This window comes from Seriola lalandi, unplaced genomic scaffold (assembly GCF_002814215.2).
Source record: "Seriola lalandi dorsalis isolate HSWRI2012SDOR001 ecotype SW California unplaced genomic scaffold, Sedor1 jcf7180002054387, whole genome shotgun sequence".
Lineage (NCBI taxonomy): Eukaryota > Metazoa > Chordata > Actinopteri > Carangiformes > Carangidae > Seriola > Seriola lalandi.
The window spans coordinates 550,345-568,138 of NW_019524940.1; the positions used below are offsets into that span (position 1 = coordinate 550,345).

General features: G+C 40.3%; 2 protein-coding genes across 7 annotated transcripts in view; both read left to right on the plus strand.

The window, feature by feature from the left end:
• Positions 1–223: 223 nt before the first annotated feature.
• Positions 224–4,670, plus strand: LOC111657186 (protein NDRG1-like). The gene is made up of 12 exons (XM_023409267.2): positions 224–474; positions 1,033–1,138; positions 1,373–1,493; positions 1,586–1,648; positions 1,788–1,848; positions 2,349–2,435; positions 2,662–2,718; positions 2,863–3,029; positions 3,203–3,302; positions 3,393–3,428; positions 3,524–3,575; positions 3,723–4,670. The coding sequence occupies exons 1-12, from the start codon at positions 424–426 to the stop codon at positions 3,953–3,955; spliced, it is 1,134 nt and encodes a 377-aa protein (XP_023265035.1). The 5' UTR covers positions 224–423; the 3' UTR covers positions 3,956–4,670.
• Positions 4,671–7,642: 2,972 nt separating this feature from the next.
• The window catches only part of LOC111657213 (focal adhesion kinase 1-like), a 62,946-nt gene continuing 52,794 nt past the window's right edge, over positions 7,643–17,794 (plus strand). For 4 of the 6 annotated variants that reach the window (XM_087174832.1, XM_087174835.1, XM_087174836.1 and 1 more), the window contains exons 1-2: positions 9,679–9,777; positions 16,283–16,309. In XM_087174832.1, coding sequence (XP_087030958.1) covers positions 9,741–9,777; positions 16,283–16,309 — 64 coding nt within the window. In that variant the 5' untranslated portion in view covers positions 9,679–9,740. Of the gene's footprint in view, positions 7,847–8,065; positions 8,222–9,678; positions 9,778–16,282; positions 16,310–17,794 lie in introns of those variants that run through there. The other 2 variants (XM_087174833.1, XM_087174834.1) reach the window with 2 other exon arrangements.

Here is a 17,794-nt window from a genome sequence, read left to right on the forward strand (position 1 = left end):
CATTACATCTGGTTATTTTTCTCAAAATGTATTAAGGTGCCTGAAAACTTGTCCTGGTTAATTCCCTGTAGAAATCCAGTGATGTCTCTGTGGGAAAGCAGCAGCCTGAGGTCAGATTAAAACAGGAAGAGGCCAGTTGGCCATGTGTGAGCCAGTTTGGAGTTAGGGCTTAGAGACAGATCAGTGTCAGAGGGTATAAAAACCAGCTCAAACATATAGTCCGTCACACAGATACTTTACAGCAAGTCGTCTCTTACTACAGGACTGGCATGTCAGGAAATACAAACTAGGAGAAAAGTTGATTTGCTTCAAGAATCAAAAGGAAGTTAAGGATCAAAGATCCACCCGACACAGCGGACGTCTGCTCTGCATCTCCTGCACGTCTCCCTTGTTTCTTTTGCGGTCTACTCTGAATCAGCAGCCATGGTCCTGGAGGAGAACGAGTGTGACTCCGTCTTTGAGCCCCAAATCACTGTGAGTATCACTGAGAGCTTAAGTTAACCTTGAGGCTGGATTCACTGTTACAGCTCGGATACCTACTTGATGATTACCTGGGTAACTCAAGGGTTTTGTCTGGCTATAGGGAGCACTAGTCAGTCAGTTGGGTCTAATATTGCTAACATCGGGATCTGGTATCAGTTCACAGTAAACATATGACATAGAATTGTCTTTAAAAAATCATTTCAACTGTTCAGTGAGAAACACAGTACCCCCAAACTCTTGTCTAGCAGTTTCTTGCATTTAAAATAATCTGAAAAATTAACAATTTATACTCATACATCATTTCATTTATACTTAAGAAAAGGTAGTTAGTGTTAATACAGTAATACACTGATAAAGCGAAATTACATCATTGGTTTTGTGTGATACCAAAAACCAAATGTCCTCTTCGATATATTACAAATTTGTGTTATTCAGCAACTTGTAAATTTATATCTAAAGGACAGAAACACGATGGGCCAATGGCCGACACAAACCAGTAGCTTGTCTGGATAATCTGAATGTGCGACTGCATCTGTGCTTTTGTTTTAGGAGGAGCATGTGGAGACTCTGTTTGGGAACGTCCACTGCGTCATGACTGGGACTCCAAGGGCAAACCGCCCCGTCATCCTGACCTTTCATGACATTGGACTGAACCGTAAGTCTCATCTCTTAACCCCACAATAATGCTTAGTGACAGTGTGTGCACACAGATATGACGCAATATGGCTATAATTTTCCCACACTTACCAAAGAAGCAGTGATGATGGCACCGATGTCTGTATGTCAGCAAAATCAAAATAGATTCGCTTCCATTTTTGTCACTGCAAACAAAACCTAATTCTCTGTGTTAATAGTTCAATGATGTTGTTTTTGTTTTGTCTTCTTGTAGACAAGACCTGTTTTGAGACTCTGTTCAACCATGTGGACATGCAGGAAATCCTCCGAAATTTACCTATTTGTCACGTTGAAGCACCAGGACAACATGAGGGAGCCAAAACTCTCCCGACTGCGTAAGGGAACTGTCCTCAATCCTTTTCTCCTTTTAGCCGTACTCTCATTGTAATGCTGTAATTTACTTTATTTAATTATTTTGACCTCTCAGGTATACCTACCCTTCCATGGACCAGCTGTCTGAAACACTGCCTGCTGTCCTCAAACACTTTGGGTAAGACAGACCTGAAATCCTTAAGGTCTCTCATAGTTTATCTGATATTTACCAAACACTTTTGTTTGGGCTCTCCTCTAAATTAAACCCTGACATTTGACTGATTAGCCCTTTGACCTTCTGGCTATGTGCTTTGCAGGTTGCGTAGTGTGATTGGACTGGGAGTTGGAGCAGGAGCCTACATCCTGGCGCAATTTGCTGTGAGTTTCTATCTCTTCTCTAAGTTGAATCTTTACTCTTCTCAGTACAGATCTTAATTTGGTTGTGAATCCTCCCTGTGTACGCAGTCATATGTAAATCAGATCTATGCCAGTGTTATTGATCACATATGAATATGAAAGGCTACACAGATACAATTATATATGTCTCATAAGTCCCAGACATAAGTGTTACCACTTATATCCAAAGGCACTGATAACTACTAACAGCCATGTTATCTATAAAAAGTCTCTAGATATGTTCCCTACCAAGAGATTTTTTATGGATAGCATGGCTATTGTTAGAGACTCAAAGACTGAGGACTAAAGACTATAGACTAAGATGGTATCCATGGTAGAAACTGATCAAAATCTAAGACTGTGGAAATCAAGGCGGTGATCTGTCAGTCCATGAGTAACATGATAATAGGTTGTAAACACTCTCATAATTGCACGCAAAAAAATAAATGAGTTAACTTCAGTGTGTCAATATGTGTGTGTAGCTGAATCATCCAGATATGGTGGACGGATTACTCCTGATCAACATCAACCCCAACCCTGAAGGAATAATGGATAGTGTTGCAAACAAGGTAAACAATATGTGGCATGTGTGTGTTGATTATCCATCCTCAGCATCTATTTCAAATATTATTTTTAATCTATGCAACCATCCGTATTGATTGATATTAAATTGATTGTGATACTTCAGCTGCTATGGAGGTGTTAAGTGATACCTGTATTTGTCTCAACAACAGGAAGCGAGTTTGTTAGTCCTCTCACTAATGTCATTGTGTGCGTGTTTTGTGTGTTTTATAGATCACTGAGTGGACCCACACTCTCCCAGACACAGTCATCTCACACCTGTTTGGAAAGGTGAGGTATCCTCTGTAACGACTGGCTTCAGTTACCATGACAACAAATGTTGAAACATACATTGAAAAACTTTGTCAAATATCCAGTGAGTGTTACATATCAAACACAGAATATCTATGTCTTACTTTCCAACTGATATTTCAGGATGAGATCCAGAACAACCACGACCTCATTGCTACATACCGTCACCACATCACAACAACCATGAACCAGTCCAACGTCATGCAGTTCTTCCGCTCCTACAACAGCCGCAATGCTCTGGAGGTGGAGAGGCCTGTTCCTGGAGGAAACATCAATGTCAGGACACTCAAGTTAGTAACACACACACATATACATACATAAAACATACAACCAGTTTAAAATGTCACCAGTTTGTAATGAAGAAGCCTGAAATTAACCTACCAGGACTTATTCAGTCAGTACCAATTTGTCAGCAAGAGCCAGCAAGTTTCTGCCTAACACCTGTCTATCTGCTGTATTACAGGTGCACCACTCTGCTGGTCGTAGGAGATAATTCTCCTGTAGTGGAGGCCGTGGTCGACTGCAACTCTAAACTCAACCCCACCAAGACCACACTGCTCAAGGTAACCGGACAACTGACTGAATTAAAAACACATGCACACATGCACCTGGAATGAACTTATACTGTAGTGAACTGTGCTTTGCCTTCCTAGATGGCGGATTGTGGAGGACTTCCTCAGGTGGATCAGGTAGGCTGTGACATTTTATTGGCAATTCTGCTGACAATATTGTTGAACCCCCCCGTTGAAAATGTATTTAACACTTTCCATCTTTCTTTTCACAGCCAAGCAAAGTGACTGAAGCCCTCAAGTATTTCATCCAGGGCATGGGATACTGTAAGTAACGATAACTCACCCTTAAACTATTTTAATCTGAAATTCTGCAGGTAGTCTCTGCAGGAAGAATAGTTTCTGAAGACCAGTGAAGGTTACAGAATATGTAGATGCAGAATAGTTCTCACCTGTCTCTCCTCTTATCTCCAGTGTCCAGTGCCAGTATGACCAGACTTCGCTCACGGACAACCTCCAGCTCCAGCATCTCATCTTTCGATGGCTCTCGGAGCCGGGCACACACCAACGAGCTGCACCGTGGCCGGACACACTCACATGCCACCGAGGAGAAGCGCGGGCGCTCGCACACTGACGTCTCCATGGATAGCATTTCCAACAGTAATGTGGAACACAGCATCTCAAAGTCCACTGAAGTGGCATACTAGAGTGCATCCTGCCCTAAATCCCATGCACTTAATTCAAATTATACCTCATTGTCTCTACCCAGCTTTATCCTACAAGCTTCCTTTGCTTTCCCTTATCTATCCCTCTTCATTTGGCAATGCCCTTTCAATTGCACTATCTCTAGCTGAAAGGTCACAGGACATACCTCCATGTGACTTTCTTGCAGCCCTCTTTTCTCTCTCTCCATCCCACTGTATATGTACCTATCCATCATCAATTTAACTATCGTTTCCTTACCAACTCAGCCTCTTCCTCGCTTTATCCTGCACTTGACTGTTCCTCTATGTCTTTAACTGTATCCGTCTTTGCTGTGTTTTCTTTCTTTCCCCGTTTATATATTTGTCTTTGTCTACTTTACTTTTTTCTTCTTCTTTTCTTCCCTTAAACACTGATCTGCTGACTTCCTATTGTATAATCATTATGTAAAGATACAATATTTCCTACTGTGAAAACTGGATATTCATAACTGTAGGAATGTGTATTGGTTTTATGCAACTGTCACAGCTGTGTATTATTGATATCAGGAATGTGTTATGAACACACAGTACATTGTAGTTCACAATGTGTTTTAAATTGGACTTGCTTTGGGTGTTCTGTGTATAAGCAAACGTTCAACTCAATCCTTAAAACAGATGACTTCATGTAAGTGCTATGTAAGTGCTTTCAATCAGTGATTAAACATTTTACTGTAAACAAGCAGCTTGCAGCTTTCATTTATTCACACCAGGGATGAAAAACAGAACTATCTCACCTCTCTGGAATGAACTGATTTTACTGAGGCCGAAGAAATCACCAAGTTTATTTATAACATCAACACCACTGTGATTCTGTGGGGTTTCAAACACATAAGGCAGGTATTACATCCTCAGAAATGGTGATCAATAAGCAATTTTGCAAAGTGATTGTGATTTAGATAGATAGATAGATAGATAGATAGATAGATAGATAGATAGATAGATAGATAGATAGATAGATAGATAGATAGATAGATAGAAGGACAGACTGTACTACTTTGATTTAGCCACTAGATGGCGCTCTATACCCTCTTCTGTTCTCTTTCTGTGAACATCATCAACAGTCTACCTCTACTGGGTCAGTCTAAGCATGCTGTAATCAATCCTAACTGATTGCACATTCAGATCAAACTGAAATACAACTTCTGTCCAGCATCTGCTAGTTTTTTAATACCACTCATCCATCACAGCATTATGGATCTTTTTAATATCACTTATGGGTCATAGTTAGCCTCGTCCTTTCCCACAAGGGAGGATTAAAGTGCATTGTATAATAGTTTGTTTCCGTCCCTGACATGCACTCATATACCATTATTTTCTATTCATTCATCCTGCATTTAATTATTTTTCATTTCATTTCATTTCAAGAATTATATGGCACACATGTCAAAATAAGAGATCAAGTGTAAACCAAGATATTTGAGTTTTTGGCAAATAAACACTAAAGCCGCTGCTCCTCACCAGTTCAGTTGGAGAAATATGAGTGATACACAACATCAAGCTCTCTACGACAGTACACTGCAGGCCTGTGGTTTGCAAATGGCTCAAGCTTCCCTTTCTCTCCCATCCTGTTTAATTATATAGAACAGAATAATTTGACAATAAAATAATATGTTTTTTCCCAACAGCTGCCAAGCTGTCTGAGTGCCAAATGTGTAAATGTGGGGTACACTGGTGGCCCAGCGGATCCGATGCAACTATGATGTCATGTGTTTTAATCCACTTAAGTGTTACCCTCCCTCGCACCATAATTTGCATCACTCTTCTGTGTGAATAAAAATTATCTTTGAATTGAGAGTGTGACCGCATGCATATGTGTGCGTATGGATATTAGCTGCATGCATGAATGTACTGTGTGTGTAGGTGGGACTGTGTGTGTAGGCTGTCAGTAGATGGATTGTTTTGAGCTGTGACTGTGAGATAGTGGAGACATAGAGATTCAAGACAGCATAATGGCAGTCAGCATCAAAGTCACAATAATTTTATTTGTGTGTGTGTGTGTGTGTGTGTGTGTGTGTGTGTGTGTGTGTGCTGGGGGTGCATCTTTATTTCAAAGCCTCTTTTGTTTAGCTTACATTATGATACTATGATGAATAATACATGGCAGAAATCTCTTAAGATTTCATTTAAACATGAGACACCAGCTCTAGCACGACCGTGGTTTCTTACATGTATCTTCTGTTTCCCATTATTACACTCTGCTTCGCTACATTGGGCTCCACTATAAAATTCCACTAAATCCTGCAAATTTCCATCTGTACTGGTAGAAGTATTGTAAGGTCGATTTGATGACTGCTCTGCCAGCACAGTGATTACTCGCCCAAAGTGGGATGGACAAAATGGAGAGCAATTTAATTTCAGCTTTCCCCGGCAGAGTGTCGCACAGTGAGATAATGACTGTTTTGTTCATTGATGTTAGTGCCCCCCACTACTTTTATCTCCTTACCTCCAGCGTGGCACTTTTGATCACTATCTGCAACTCAGTTTACACAACTTTTTATTCAACTCCATCCCCAATGAGGCAAACAGCCATTATTACAGACAATGTGATAATCTGACAGTGGCAATGACAGGTACTTTCACACTGTGTAAACTGTATTGTGAAAGAATCCTGCTCTGACAGCCCCTTCCAGCGTGTACACACCTCCTGGAAAATCAAATCAAATAAATGTATACTTCAGTATGTGTTTACACAAAGCTTGACTCAGCCCAGTTTTCGTTAAGGGCTTACCATAAATCTTTGAAAGTGTTTTATATTTAATATGTTATGATTATATTTGATATACTATGTTATATGGTCACATAGGTGTAGTACTTTTCATATATTTTCTCCTACCCCTGCATGTAATTAAAATAGTGTCATGTAAATCCATGTTAGCAATGGCACCCCGCTGGTGTATGAAATTAGTACATTTCATTTTAGTTCTACTTTGTTATCCTGTTGTTTAAATGGTTCTTTTACAGCTCTTCTTTTTTTTGTTGTTTACAGTTAATGCCATGGGTATTTCTAATGCTCTGTAATCAGTGATGGTTTGATTGGGATGTGTGCAATGTCATTTCCATTACTTTGTAGAGCTATAAAAGTAACCTTGAACCTTGATACTCAAATAAAATAGTGTATAATATATGTTACAATGTAATATAAAAATATTCATTCATTAATCTATAATGCTAAAGGGTCTTTCAGTTGTGTATTCTCAATCGTGCTAAAACATTAAATCAGGAATGGGATAAATATGAGAGATTAAAACAAAAAGAAATGGTACTGTAGGCGGAGGCAGGTGTTCTGACAATTACATTTTCTCATGTTACGTAATCCGGACAATATTTATATTTCCAGAAGAGCATCATTCCCTGTTGAACCACTACAAAGCCCCTGAACACAATCTGATCCCATACTGTGAAGTGTAAGGTCATGAGTTTGGGTAAAACTGAGATCGGACAGCTTTGCCCTTCATCACATCATGTGGAGGCTATTATGAAATGCGGGTCTTTCATAAAAGAAAAAAAAAAACATGTGGGGACCCTTGCACTAGTATTGGACACGTAGGGCCCCTCTCCTCCTGTCAGTTAGCCCTGCCAGCTGCAGCCATGTTGGAAAAGCTCAGGCTCCGGCAGCAGCAGCAGCAGCAGCAGCAGCAGCAGTGCTAACAGCTAACGTCAGTGGACGCCAACAACCGGGCACGGCGCTGTTGTGGACAAAAACAGACAGAGAGAGAGAGAGACTCATACCGGAGAGATACAGCCACCAAGCCGGCTCTGATATCAGCGTGTGTATGTTTAAAATTCAAACATACTGGCCTGTAAAGGTGCTCGGTTACGGAGAGTAGGTGCGGTCGGGCTCCAGGGCTGAAGCGGGTGAGTATTGATCTTCTCTTGGAGGCGGACTGAGTGGGAATAGCCCACTGTTAGCTGAGCTAGCTTAGCATTAAAGGGGGTAACACACATACACATACACATACACACACACACACACACACACACACACACACACACACACACACACACACACACACACACACACACACACACACACACACACACACAGACAATGGGGTTAACGCCAATGCAATAGGCGGGGGTGTGTTTTAGGAGCTGGTATCAGGATTTATGCTGAAATATCGCGGACTGGAAGATATGAAATACTGATCATTTTGACTCCGCGAAGTCATTTGTATTCCTAACAGACAGACAGTGGTGCAGTGGCCGAAACCACCCCTCTCTGATTCTCCGGTAGGTGCAAAGGTCCAAGCCAAGGAGGATTTCTGTCATGCAGAGCGACAGGGCTGTGGCAAAACATCTGTGTTTTGTTGAACAACGAGTTGCTCAGACTGAGATTCATCGCTGCAAGCAGCGGGTTTGAGACAAAAAGGGGCAGTTCTTACTGAACCTGAGCGTCTTAAGTGTTTTTGGGTTGCTTGCTGCCTTGTCAACCACAATACTCTACACTTACCGCCGTGGTAGGCCGATTGAAAGGTATTAATTTTTAAGCAGGTCTGGATTTAGGACCACAAATCATTTTTTTTAGCATGCTTGGTGGGATTAAACTAAAATTTAGGTGTAATGGTAAAATGTACAGAACTAAACATCGTGCGCAGCCTGTGTCGAGCTGCTCCGTGGATGTGATTTGACAGTTTTTCTTTAGGGTTTTTTGGGATTTGGGAGTCAAAGCTGCCCAGTCATGTCTCCTACAGATTCGTGTTTTCCTGCCTTTTTCCCCATCTTGTTTCCTGCCTTTACGTGGCTGTTGCTCCTGATTGCGTCCATGTACATGTAATCAAACTGCCAAAACTATATGGTCAGGACCTCACAGAGTTGTCCTCAGATATTTTTGGAAAATAATTTTTTTTTTGATATTGAATGACAACTAGCTGAGAACATATTATTACGAATACAAGCCAGGCAAGGCTGGGATCAGCTTCCTTTTCACTACATAAACTCAAAATTCATTAATTTTTTTACCAATGATGGATGATGTGTTTCAACCAAAATACAATACAAAATTTCACTAGATTTCACTTCCTGGCATTTTCATTAAGTCACTTCCCTTCCAATGGATGAACACAACCTCTTTTCTGTGTCGATAATATTGAAAGACTAGTTAATGTTTGCTAGATTGCTCGTCCAGTCAGTCCTGCAATTCGTGGCTTTTTCCCAGATTTGTATACATGTCTGTGACAGGTACATGAAAACCTGACTCATGCATATTGGTATTGTTGGCCACCTGTCTTTTAACAAATGTCCTTTTATTTCACTTCTGATTATTGTGCCCATGTGCTGAATCTTTCTCACTTAAATTGCATTTGCAAATAGAAATAATTTTTATACACTTGCACTTTGCAGTGGCCTTGTTTCTGTCCTCCCTCTGTCTGTTTTGCCTCCTCTCCCGTTACTTCCACTAATCTGAAGAGGCAGGGATGGGGAAAGCAGCACTGAGGATGGATCGATGGTTACACCTCTCTGTTTTCAGTCAGGGGCAGATAAAGATTGGAGACAGAGCAGTGGATAAGATGGGAAGAAAAGAAAGAAGTAGTGGGGAGGCAATGAGAAACGAAGACTTAGGAGAAGGAAAAAGCTGTTTGGAAATGAAACTCAGCCCCCAGGTGTGTCAGTCCGAAACAATCAGTGGGCGGGTGTTTTCCCTCTCCTATAAGTGACAGCATACAGTACAACTAGGAAGTGGAGAGAGAGGAACATACACGGGCTTCTGTGATTTAGCAGAGCTTCAGTCCTCTGTGTGCCAACTGCCAACATGCAGTTCTGGGATTTCCTGGGCTGCACCAATGGAGGTACGTACGTGTGTAGTCACACTGATGGCTCAAGGAATGTGTTTGGCTGGGATTGGACTGGTGTATGGGTCCTCTGTGCTATAGGCAGGTAGGGTAACTCTGGCAGGCTGAGGGCTGGAAAGGAATTTGTGGTGCTCACCGCTGTGCAAGCAGTTGCATGTGAAAACCTCACAGACAGGTAGAGTGTGGAGCACAAACAAAGACACAGAAGGCTGTGATACGGTGTCAGTCTGCTCTGTGTTCCTTTGATAAACCTGGTCGGTTGCTTTTGACAGCAGATTTGACAAATGAATAAACAGGCACAAATGAAGTGTTCGTTTGCATCTGTTGCCCTGAATGTTTTTGGATCTTAGTAGCTATGCTTTCCTCCACAAAACATGTGCATTTTAGTTATTTCATAATTTTATCATGTACAGCACTTTGGTACCTTCTGGTTGTTTTTTAAAGTGCTTTATAAATAAAGCTGGATTTGGATTGGATTGGATTATTTTATAATGGTTGGTGTACAATTTTAAACTCCCACAAACTTAAAGATGGTGTATAACAACCATGGCTACGGCTACATATTACCGTGGCTACAACTGCTACTGTCATTGCTCATCTTACTGTGACATCTCTACCACTGAGACTATAGTTCCCAGATAGTGCTGTCACACTGTCACAACAAAGGACAAAAAATGTCACAATTCATACAGTTTGTATGTAAGAAGAGCACTGAATTTATCACCCTTATAGTCATGGTACATGATTCTTTGTGCCCTGATCAGTCATGCTTCAAACTCATCCTGTGCCTCTAAAGCTGCATTTGCACAGACAGAAAGGCTCTAAATGTTTAACTCACATCTGATCTTGTTTTGCTGCACAGGGAAACCGCATGAAAGCTGATCTTCTAGACTCTTTTGGACAGCATTGTCTGGTCAGACCTATACCACAAAGAGTTAAACATCAGATTTCTGTATAAATGCAGCTAAACAACCACAGGCCACTGCGATCAAATGTCACTTTACTTGTCCACGAGGCTAAACGTAGGTGTGCAACTGACAGCAGAATATGTGGAGCAAATGTCTGTAAAATGATACTTCAGTGGAAGTATAATGTTAAAAGGAAAGTAGGGAACAGTTTTTCTTGTGTAGAGCTTGTTATAGCTTTAGTTATCCTTTTAGCAAACTCACACCTTTGTCTATGTAGAGCTACAGCCCCATGGAAGATAAAAGCATTGTGTGTCTGCAGTAGTAGTACTATATAAAAATAACACACACACACCCCTTTAATCTGTAAAGGATGTAAAACTCTGCCTTATGATCTCAGTTAAGTCTTGTGTCTTGCTTCAATTGTGGTTACTTTATTTGTGCTGTATTGAATTCCAGGACAGTTCAAGCTTCAACACCCATCCTGTGCCTTGGGCTATGTCTTCTGTTATTGAACTAAGAGCTATAGCTAAGATGCCTTATGGGTTGTGTCATATTCTTTACACCTACAGGCAAGTATCACAAATAGAAAGACTGTTGGACACAGTTCTGAATCCTGAAGTTGCATTATACAGCTAGATTTGTTCTTTAGTTGATTCTTCCATCCATGAAATTTCCCAGGAAGAAGTTGTCAAATTACAAATTGTAGAAAACAGATACATTTGATCTTGAACAAATTTACATCTCTTCAGTCCCCACAGTCCAAAACTTGGAGAGCACTGTCACAGTGGGTTTGTTGGAGCAGTGGTTGTCTTCTTGTTTTGTGGGACAATACAGCAGCAGGCTGTCGGGAAAGACCAGTGAAAGTATGACTGGAAACATGTGCTCATGTTGTGTCATCATCAGTCTTCCCCTATTTGCATCCATAGCTCGCTGTTTTGTTTAACTTATTCCATGTGGTCAGCACTCATTGCCAGGTACTTTGATTGTGAAATGACTCGTATTACAGCTTATCAAAATATATCTTTGCTCTGTATGTTTACATACATTTCTTGATGTATTGTCAAAGCAATTGGTTAGGTTACACTGAGCAAGATTTTGTGACATGTTTGACATTACCCTGCATCTGACATCACTTTCAGGCAGGGAAATATGGAAAAAGAAAAATCAGTATCACATTAATTAGAACACCTGCTTCTGCTATAGTGCAACATCTGTCTGAGTATGCAAAATCATATGCCAGGTTTACTAGCTGATGTTCATCATATTGGGATGTGTGTTAATAGAAAGTCAAACAGGGCATTTCAGCAACATTTTTATCGTCTCCCGATTAAAAACAGGCATTAAGGGATGAATATCAATATTGTCTAAACCTAACCACCTCGTATAATAATGTTTTAGGAGTCCAGTAAGGAATAAACACCTTTCTCCACCTATCATTTTACTTTGCAGTTTCTGCAGAAATAAACCTGAAAGTGGAGATCACAACAGCAGCCAGGGGAGTGAAGTAGTTGTTCAATATGTAGTTACAGTACTGATGATTCCACATGAGGTTGTTTAAAAATCAAGTACTTCAAGTGTTTTAAAAGTAGGAACAGATATATTAATCAATAGCTCAAGAGCTCTGGCTGATGTTATATCGCGGTTGTTTGAATATCTTCTCTTTTCATGCCATTAAGTGTTTTTTATATCAGACGGTAGACATGTTTCTGTAAGTAAACAGATTGAGAGGAATATGTATAAAAACATAAAGCGATGGTGTGAAAAAAGAGCAAAAAAAATTATATTCTCACTACCTGATGTGACGCTTCTGTGGGACCCCAGAGACGCGCTGGTTTGGAACAATGTATTTGTGAATGTCTCAACAACTTTGGTGCAGTGTGCTGCACACCGAGGTAGAGCCATAAAACGGCTTGTAAAATGGCTTGTTTGTGTAAAAAAAAAAAAAAAAAAAAAAAAAAAAAGGGATTGTAAAAAAAGAAATGAATCTATAAATCTGTGAATTCAGAGAAAAGGAGGACATGCTGCGGTTCTGCCCTGTAAAACTGTTGGCTTTATTTACAGCCAATAACATTTACGCTTCAAATGAATCGGATCACTGATAAATGACCCATTGTGTTGGTCTGTCACACAACTCATTTTTCACAAATAAGTACACCTGTCATCATTTACTTAAACAAACTAGCCTTAGGATGACTGGAAATAGGGAAAGTGTCAGGGCTGGGATCTGATGGCTATTCCCAAATTGGTCAAATGTCTGGATTTGTTAAGTTTAGTATCTAAAGAATCTCTGTTAATCTCTCTTTCTTGTATTCGCAAAGAGCAATGTGAAAACATTGAAGTGTAATTAATATAAATGAGAAAAATGAGAAAACATGGCCTTTGGAAAACGTTCTTTGAATTTCTATCTGAATAAATCTAAAGTTTTTTTTATTTACCTAATGTGCTGCATGGCTGGTGATGAACATATGTGAGGGATGTTACAAACTTCATAAAGTATATGTCTGCTGTTACTGTCTCTCTGGATTGATACCGGTGCACTGGAACGTGTAGTAGTGGCGCACTGTTTAACAAATTGAGCGTACAGCTTCATTTGGTGTAGTGCACACAAACAAATGAACCTACAGGGTTGCCCCCTTTGGGTTGTGTACTGTAGTTGTACTGTAGTGTACTAGCCCGTGAAGGTTATTAACACAGGTGTGACAACAGACAACATTCAAATGTTTTAGTGACGTCAGCACGAACAGCACTTCTGCCACACATAAAGAAATACAGATGTGAAAAAGGGTACTGGTGTAAATCAGAGAGGCCTCTGCCTTATTTCCCAGTTGCTGCAGTACTCCCAGTACTACAATAATGTTTTTATGGCTGCTACTTGTAATGACAGCTACCTCATTAAAGCTGTCCCTGCTACTGTGGTGACTTTATTCTACTCTCTGATGCTGCACTCAGTTCTGCACCACTCCATTCTGTTATACCCTATTCTGATAGGCTGATCAGCGCAGAGGCACTGCAAAAGGCTGTTGTTGTTTTCTTGATGAGAATGGAGTTGTGCAATGCCCTTAGCGTGGTGTCAGCTGTACCGTAGCCTCTACGGTTTACAGCCAGAGGCAATAGTCTTCTACTCTGAGTGGGAGAGAGAGAAAGAAAAAGGCTGAGAGCGTGAGGGGGGAAAATGTGATAGAGTAGGAGGGAGAAGCTCTGAGGAGTGTTTATGCAAGTGAAAATGTTTTAAGCAGTTCCAGTGACAGATGTTTCGGTACTGTTTTAATAACAGTTTCTAACTCATTATTTGTGGATGTGAAAGATTAAAGTTGGGGTTTTAGGCTAGGTCATTTCTGGTTACGCTGAGAAAGCGTCTCTGCCAAGAGGATTGTTTGGAACCAGAAACACAAGTCTCTCTAACAAGATATGTCTGTGTGGTGATTTGCATGTTGTCATACTTCTGGTGTTTGAAACATTTCAATATACACTAGCTGTATAAACTAAACGCAGATGTGTAGGGAAATGTGTTGTCGATTATCTAGGGCAATGGTGCTTCAGCATTATATTCATAGGTATATTTTTAACACCAAGAAACATTTCAATACGTGCCGAAGCCTTCTTTACCCGATGTACTGCCAGTCCTGGCTCAACATTGCTCAGTGTATCGACGCCTTAAATGTTACATTTGTCACTGGTGAATATTAGAGGCAGAGTAAAGGAGAGAGAGAAAAATGCCAGGATTGGTGTTGTGTTGCTTTTGTTAATAGCATCGTCCTTGTAGCCAACATTTTGGACACAACTCTGCCAGGAACAAATTGGATTATGTGATTAGAGGAAATTATGTGAAATGGCAGAACACACAGTGAGCAGCAGCGAATCAAACCAAGTAAACTGTTTGAGTCTAAGTCATAACCAAGATGTTACAACTCAATAACCCACACAGTTTATTGATATAGAGCTGTCTTAGATTGTGTCCTAATTCTCTGCATGTTTATTCTGACCAAGCTTGTTGTGGGTTAGTGCTGGAAAAGTGAGTAAAACCAGCCTTGCTTTACCTTATATTTTTTGTTTTCTTGGGATTTCACAAAATCAACCTAAGTTTGTTTTAATTTAAATGAGCACCTCTTTTATTTCAAGTGACTATGCACTGCCTGTTTTGAGTACAGTTTACTAAATTCAGTATACATTACAAACTCAAAACCGGTTTAGGATAAGAAAAATGATTTGGAATCAGGACACATCTACAGTTTCAAAAAACCAGTGAATCCAAAAACATCTGTCTTATTAATTTCCTTCACACTTTGGATATTGGTATATTGCACAGAATGTACAGGAGTAATTGGTTGCCTGGAATTGGGACAGAGTTTTTCTTTTCCATACATCATAAGACAAAGCCTTGGCATCCTACTTAGCATCACAGTCCTGCTTCGTGTCTGTTGCCTAGTAACAGATGTCAGCGTAGCTTCAGAGTGTTGGACATTTCATCATATTGCTCATTTTGGTGCCATTTCTACGTGAGAACGTAGCACAGAGTGAGTGAAGCGATGTGATGTAGGAGCGGTGAGCAGAAGGTGACTGAGGGTTATGAGACAGATTTGAGTTGGGTTGAAAGAGGCCAGTGGGTGAAGTTATTACAGCGTGACAGGGCAGATATATTCTGCCAAGTCATGATTCTCGCCCCGCTACGGCTGACTGGAATTTAGCTCATACCAGAGCCTCCTGATTCATTAGAGCTCCTGCACAGTCACTGGATGGTCAATGCTGACGGACACGTAAACCAGTCGATGTCCTTAGTGTGATGAGACATTGACTCGTGTCAGTCAGATAAAGTAGGAGAGTAAAGCATTGCAATCATTTGGTTTGGACAGGTGGACTCTCCAAGTGATTAAAGTCCTCTTTGATGTGTCTGTTAGTTGTAACGTTAAGATAATTAGTCATTGAGTAAACAAAAAATGAATTGAGGGTAATTTTGATAATTGGTTAATTATGTACTGGTAAGTAAATTATAACTAATGGCAGTGTCCCTCCTGTCGAAAGCTACATTTCTCAATGATCCTATGATTTGATTCTCGCCTCTAAGCTCTGCTCATACTCTTTTCTAACAAACTCCACCTGTCTGTTTCTACCGTTGACTCCTTCTTCACCTCTTTATTGGATTCTTTTTTCTTTCAACCCCTTCTTTTCCTTCTTCACACTCCCTTTTTGTTGTGTTGTAGAGATATAAGGTGATGCTCATGAAATGGGACCTAAGTAGAGTATATAGGTAAATGAATAGCTCTTTACCATACGTACTGTGCACATACAGGTTATTTTGGAAGTGTTTGGAAGTCTATCAGTTTTATGAACACTTCATTGTGAAATGTGTTGAATTTGTTGCGTTTGTTGTGGGTCAGGAAGAAACAGCACATTTTTATACTTTTGGCCTGAGAACAATCTTAGTTACTCAGCTACTACAGTGTCTCTTCCAGCCATTCTGTAATACAGTGGCTCTCATTGATGCCATGACTTAATCCATGACACAAAGATACTGTGATTGTGAATATTTCAGTGTAACAGGCGTCATATACTTTCATTTATTAAAGTAAAATCTTCTGTTTTTCTTCTTTTTTCAGATATTTCCAGAATATCATACTACGCTGGTGAGTACAAATTTTAATGTTATTTTTTTTTGTTTGTTTGTTTTTTTTTAATTCAGGCAAGTGTTGTTGAACGTCCTGTCAGCTCTTGGTAGAAATTGAACATTTTACTATTCTAAAAGTAAAAATGTTTAACTTCCACAATTAAAACCATATGCTGTATATAAACATGGATGTAGCCTCCTTGGCATCACTCATAGCCAAGCCAGGTCATGATTCTCGCCCCGCTACAGCTGACTGGAATTTAGCTCATAGCAGAGCCTCCTGATTCATTAGAGCTCCTGCACAGTCACTGCATGGTCAATGCTGACGGACACGTAAACCAGTGGATGTGCTTAGTGTGATGAGACATTGACTCGTGTCAGTCAGATAAAGTAGGAGAGTAAAGCATTGCAATCATTTGGTTTGGACAGTCTCCAAGTGATTAAATTCCTCTTTGATGTGTCTGTTAGTTGTAACGTTAAGATAATTAGTTATTGAGTAAACACAAAATGAAGTGAGGGTAATTTTGATCATTTGTTAATTATGTAAGTAATTTGTAGTAATTGCTGATGAGCAGTTTTGAAGCTCAGAGTGGGCTGCTCCACCTGACTTGGACAGCGTCTGACTCCGCCTAACTCCCTGCTAATCACAAAAACACAAAGAGGTGGAGCGTGCGTGGAGTGGAGTCTTCGTGCATGCTGGTTTGTGGCGAGCGCACGCTCACCCACCTGTCACTCAAAGCAACACACTCTCAATTATGTATAACTTGAGGCCTTAATAAAATTAAAACGAGTGAGTCATATAAAAATTCACCCCCTGTACAGTTGTCATGAAGGGTGAAATTAGCTATAGAGACCAGGGCTGTAAACATGTTTATCTCTGTTGTAAAGTTGGGTGTTTCTTCGAATGGCCAGTCAGCCCTGGAGGTTGCCACTTGGCAACAACACATACCTGTAAGTTTGTTTCTGCAGAGTGTATGAATTCACACATCAAACCTGAATTACAAATGTAGCTGTTTTTTGGGGCGGAATTTTGTACATGATTTAATTTTCAGCCACTTCAATTAAAATGACAGAATTCATTCAGTTTGATTTTTCACAGTCATTTTATTCCTCACAAAACATGATGTTCTTTGTTCATCGTCTTGACTCAGACTTGAAGAGGACTGGTGTTAGTGTATTATGGTATGGATGGAGGTAGAGCTGAATAATTTCAGAGGTATATTTAAGACAATTTATGGCACTTAGCTCCAGTCTCTCTCTGTGGCTGTTGCTAGGTAACTGTTGATCCTGTGTCTTTGAGCAGGATGTTGCATATTTGGAGCTGGGAACTTGTCATTCCTGGGGACTGAAACATCATTTACATATCTTACCCTGAAGTTTGGGGGATGTGTTGCCAAAGTTGAGGTTAAGACGGAGGTGAAGACGGAACTGAAACTTTATGAGAGACGATGTTCTCTAACTTTGTTGTAAAGTAGCATCAACATCGCACCCAGTGCACAGAGTG

Bases quoted from the DNA above. Each gene is read 5' to 3' on its own strand.
- LOC111657186 (XM_023409267.2), top strand. From the start codon at position 424: ATGGTCCTGGAGGAGAACGAGTGTGACTCCGTCTTTGAGCCCCAAATC. The intron at 1,139-1,372 runs GTAAGTCTCATC...GTCTTCTTGTAG, and splicing joins TCATGACATTGGACTGAACC to ACAAGACCTGTTTTGAGACT. The intron at 1,849-2,348 runs GTGAGTTTCTAT...ATGTGTGTGTAG, and splicing joins ACATCCTGGCGCAATTTGCT to CTGAATCATCCAGATATGGT.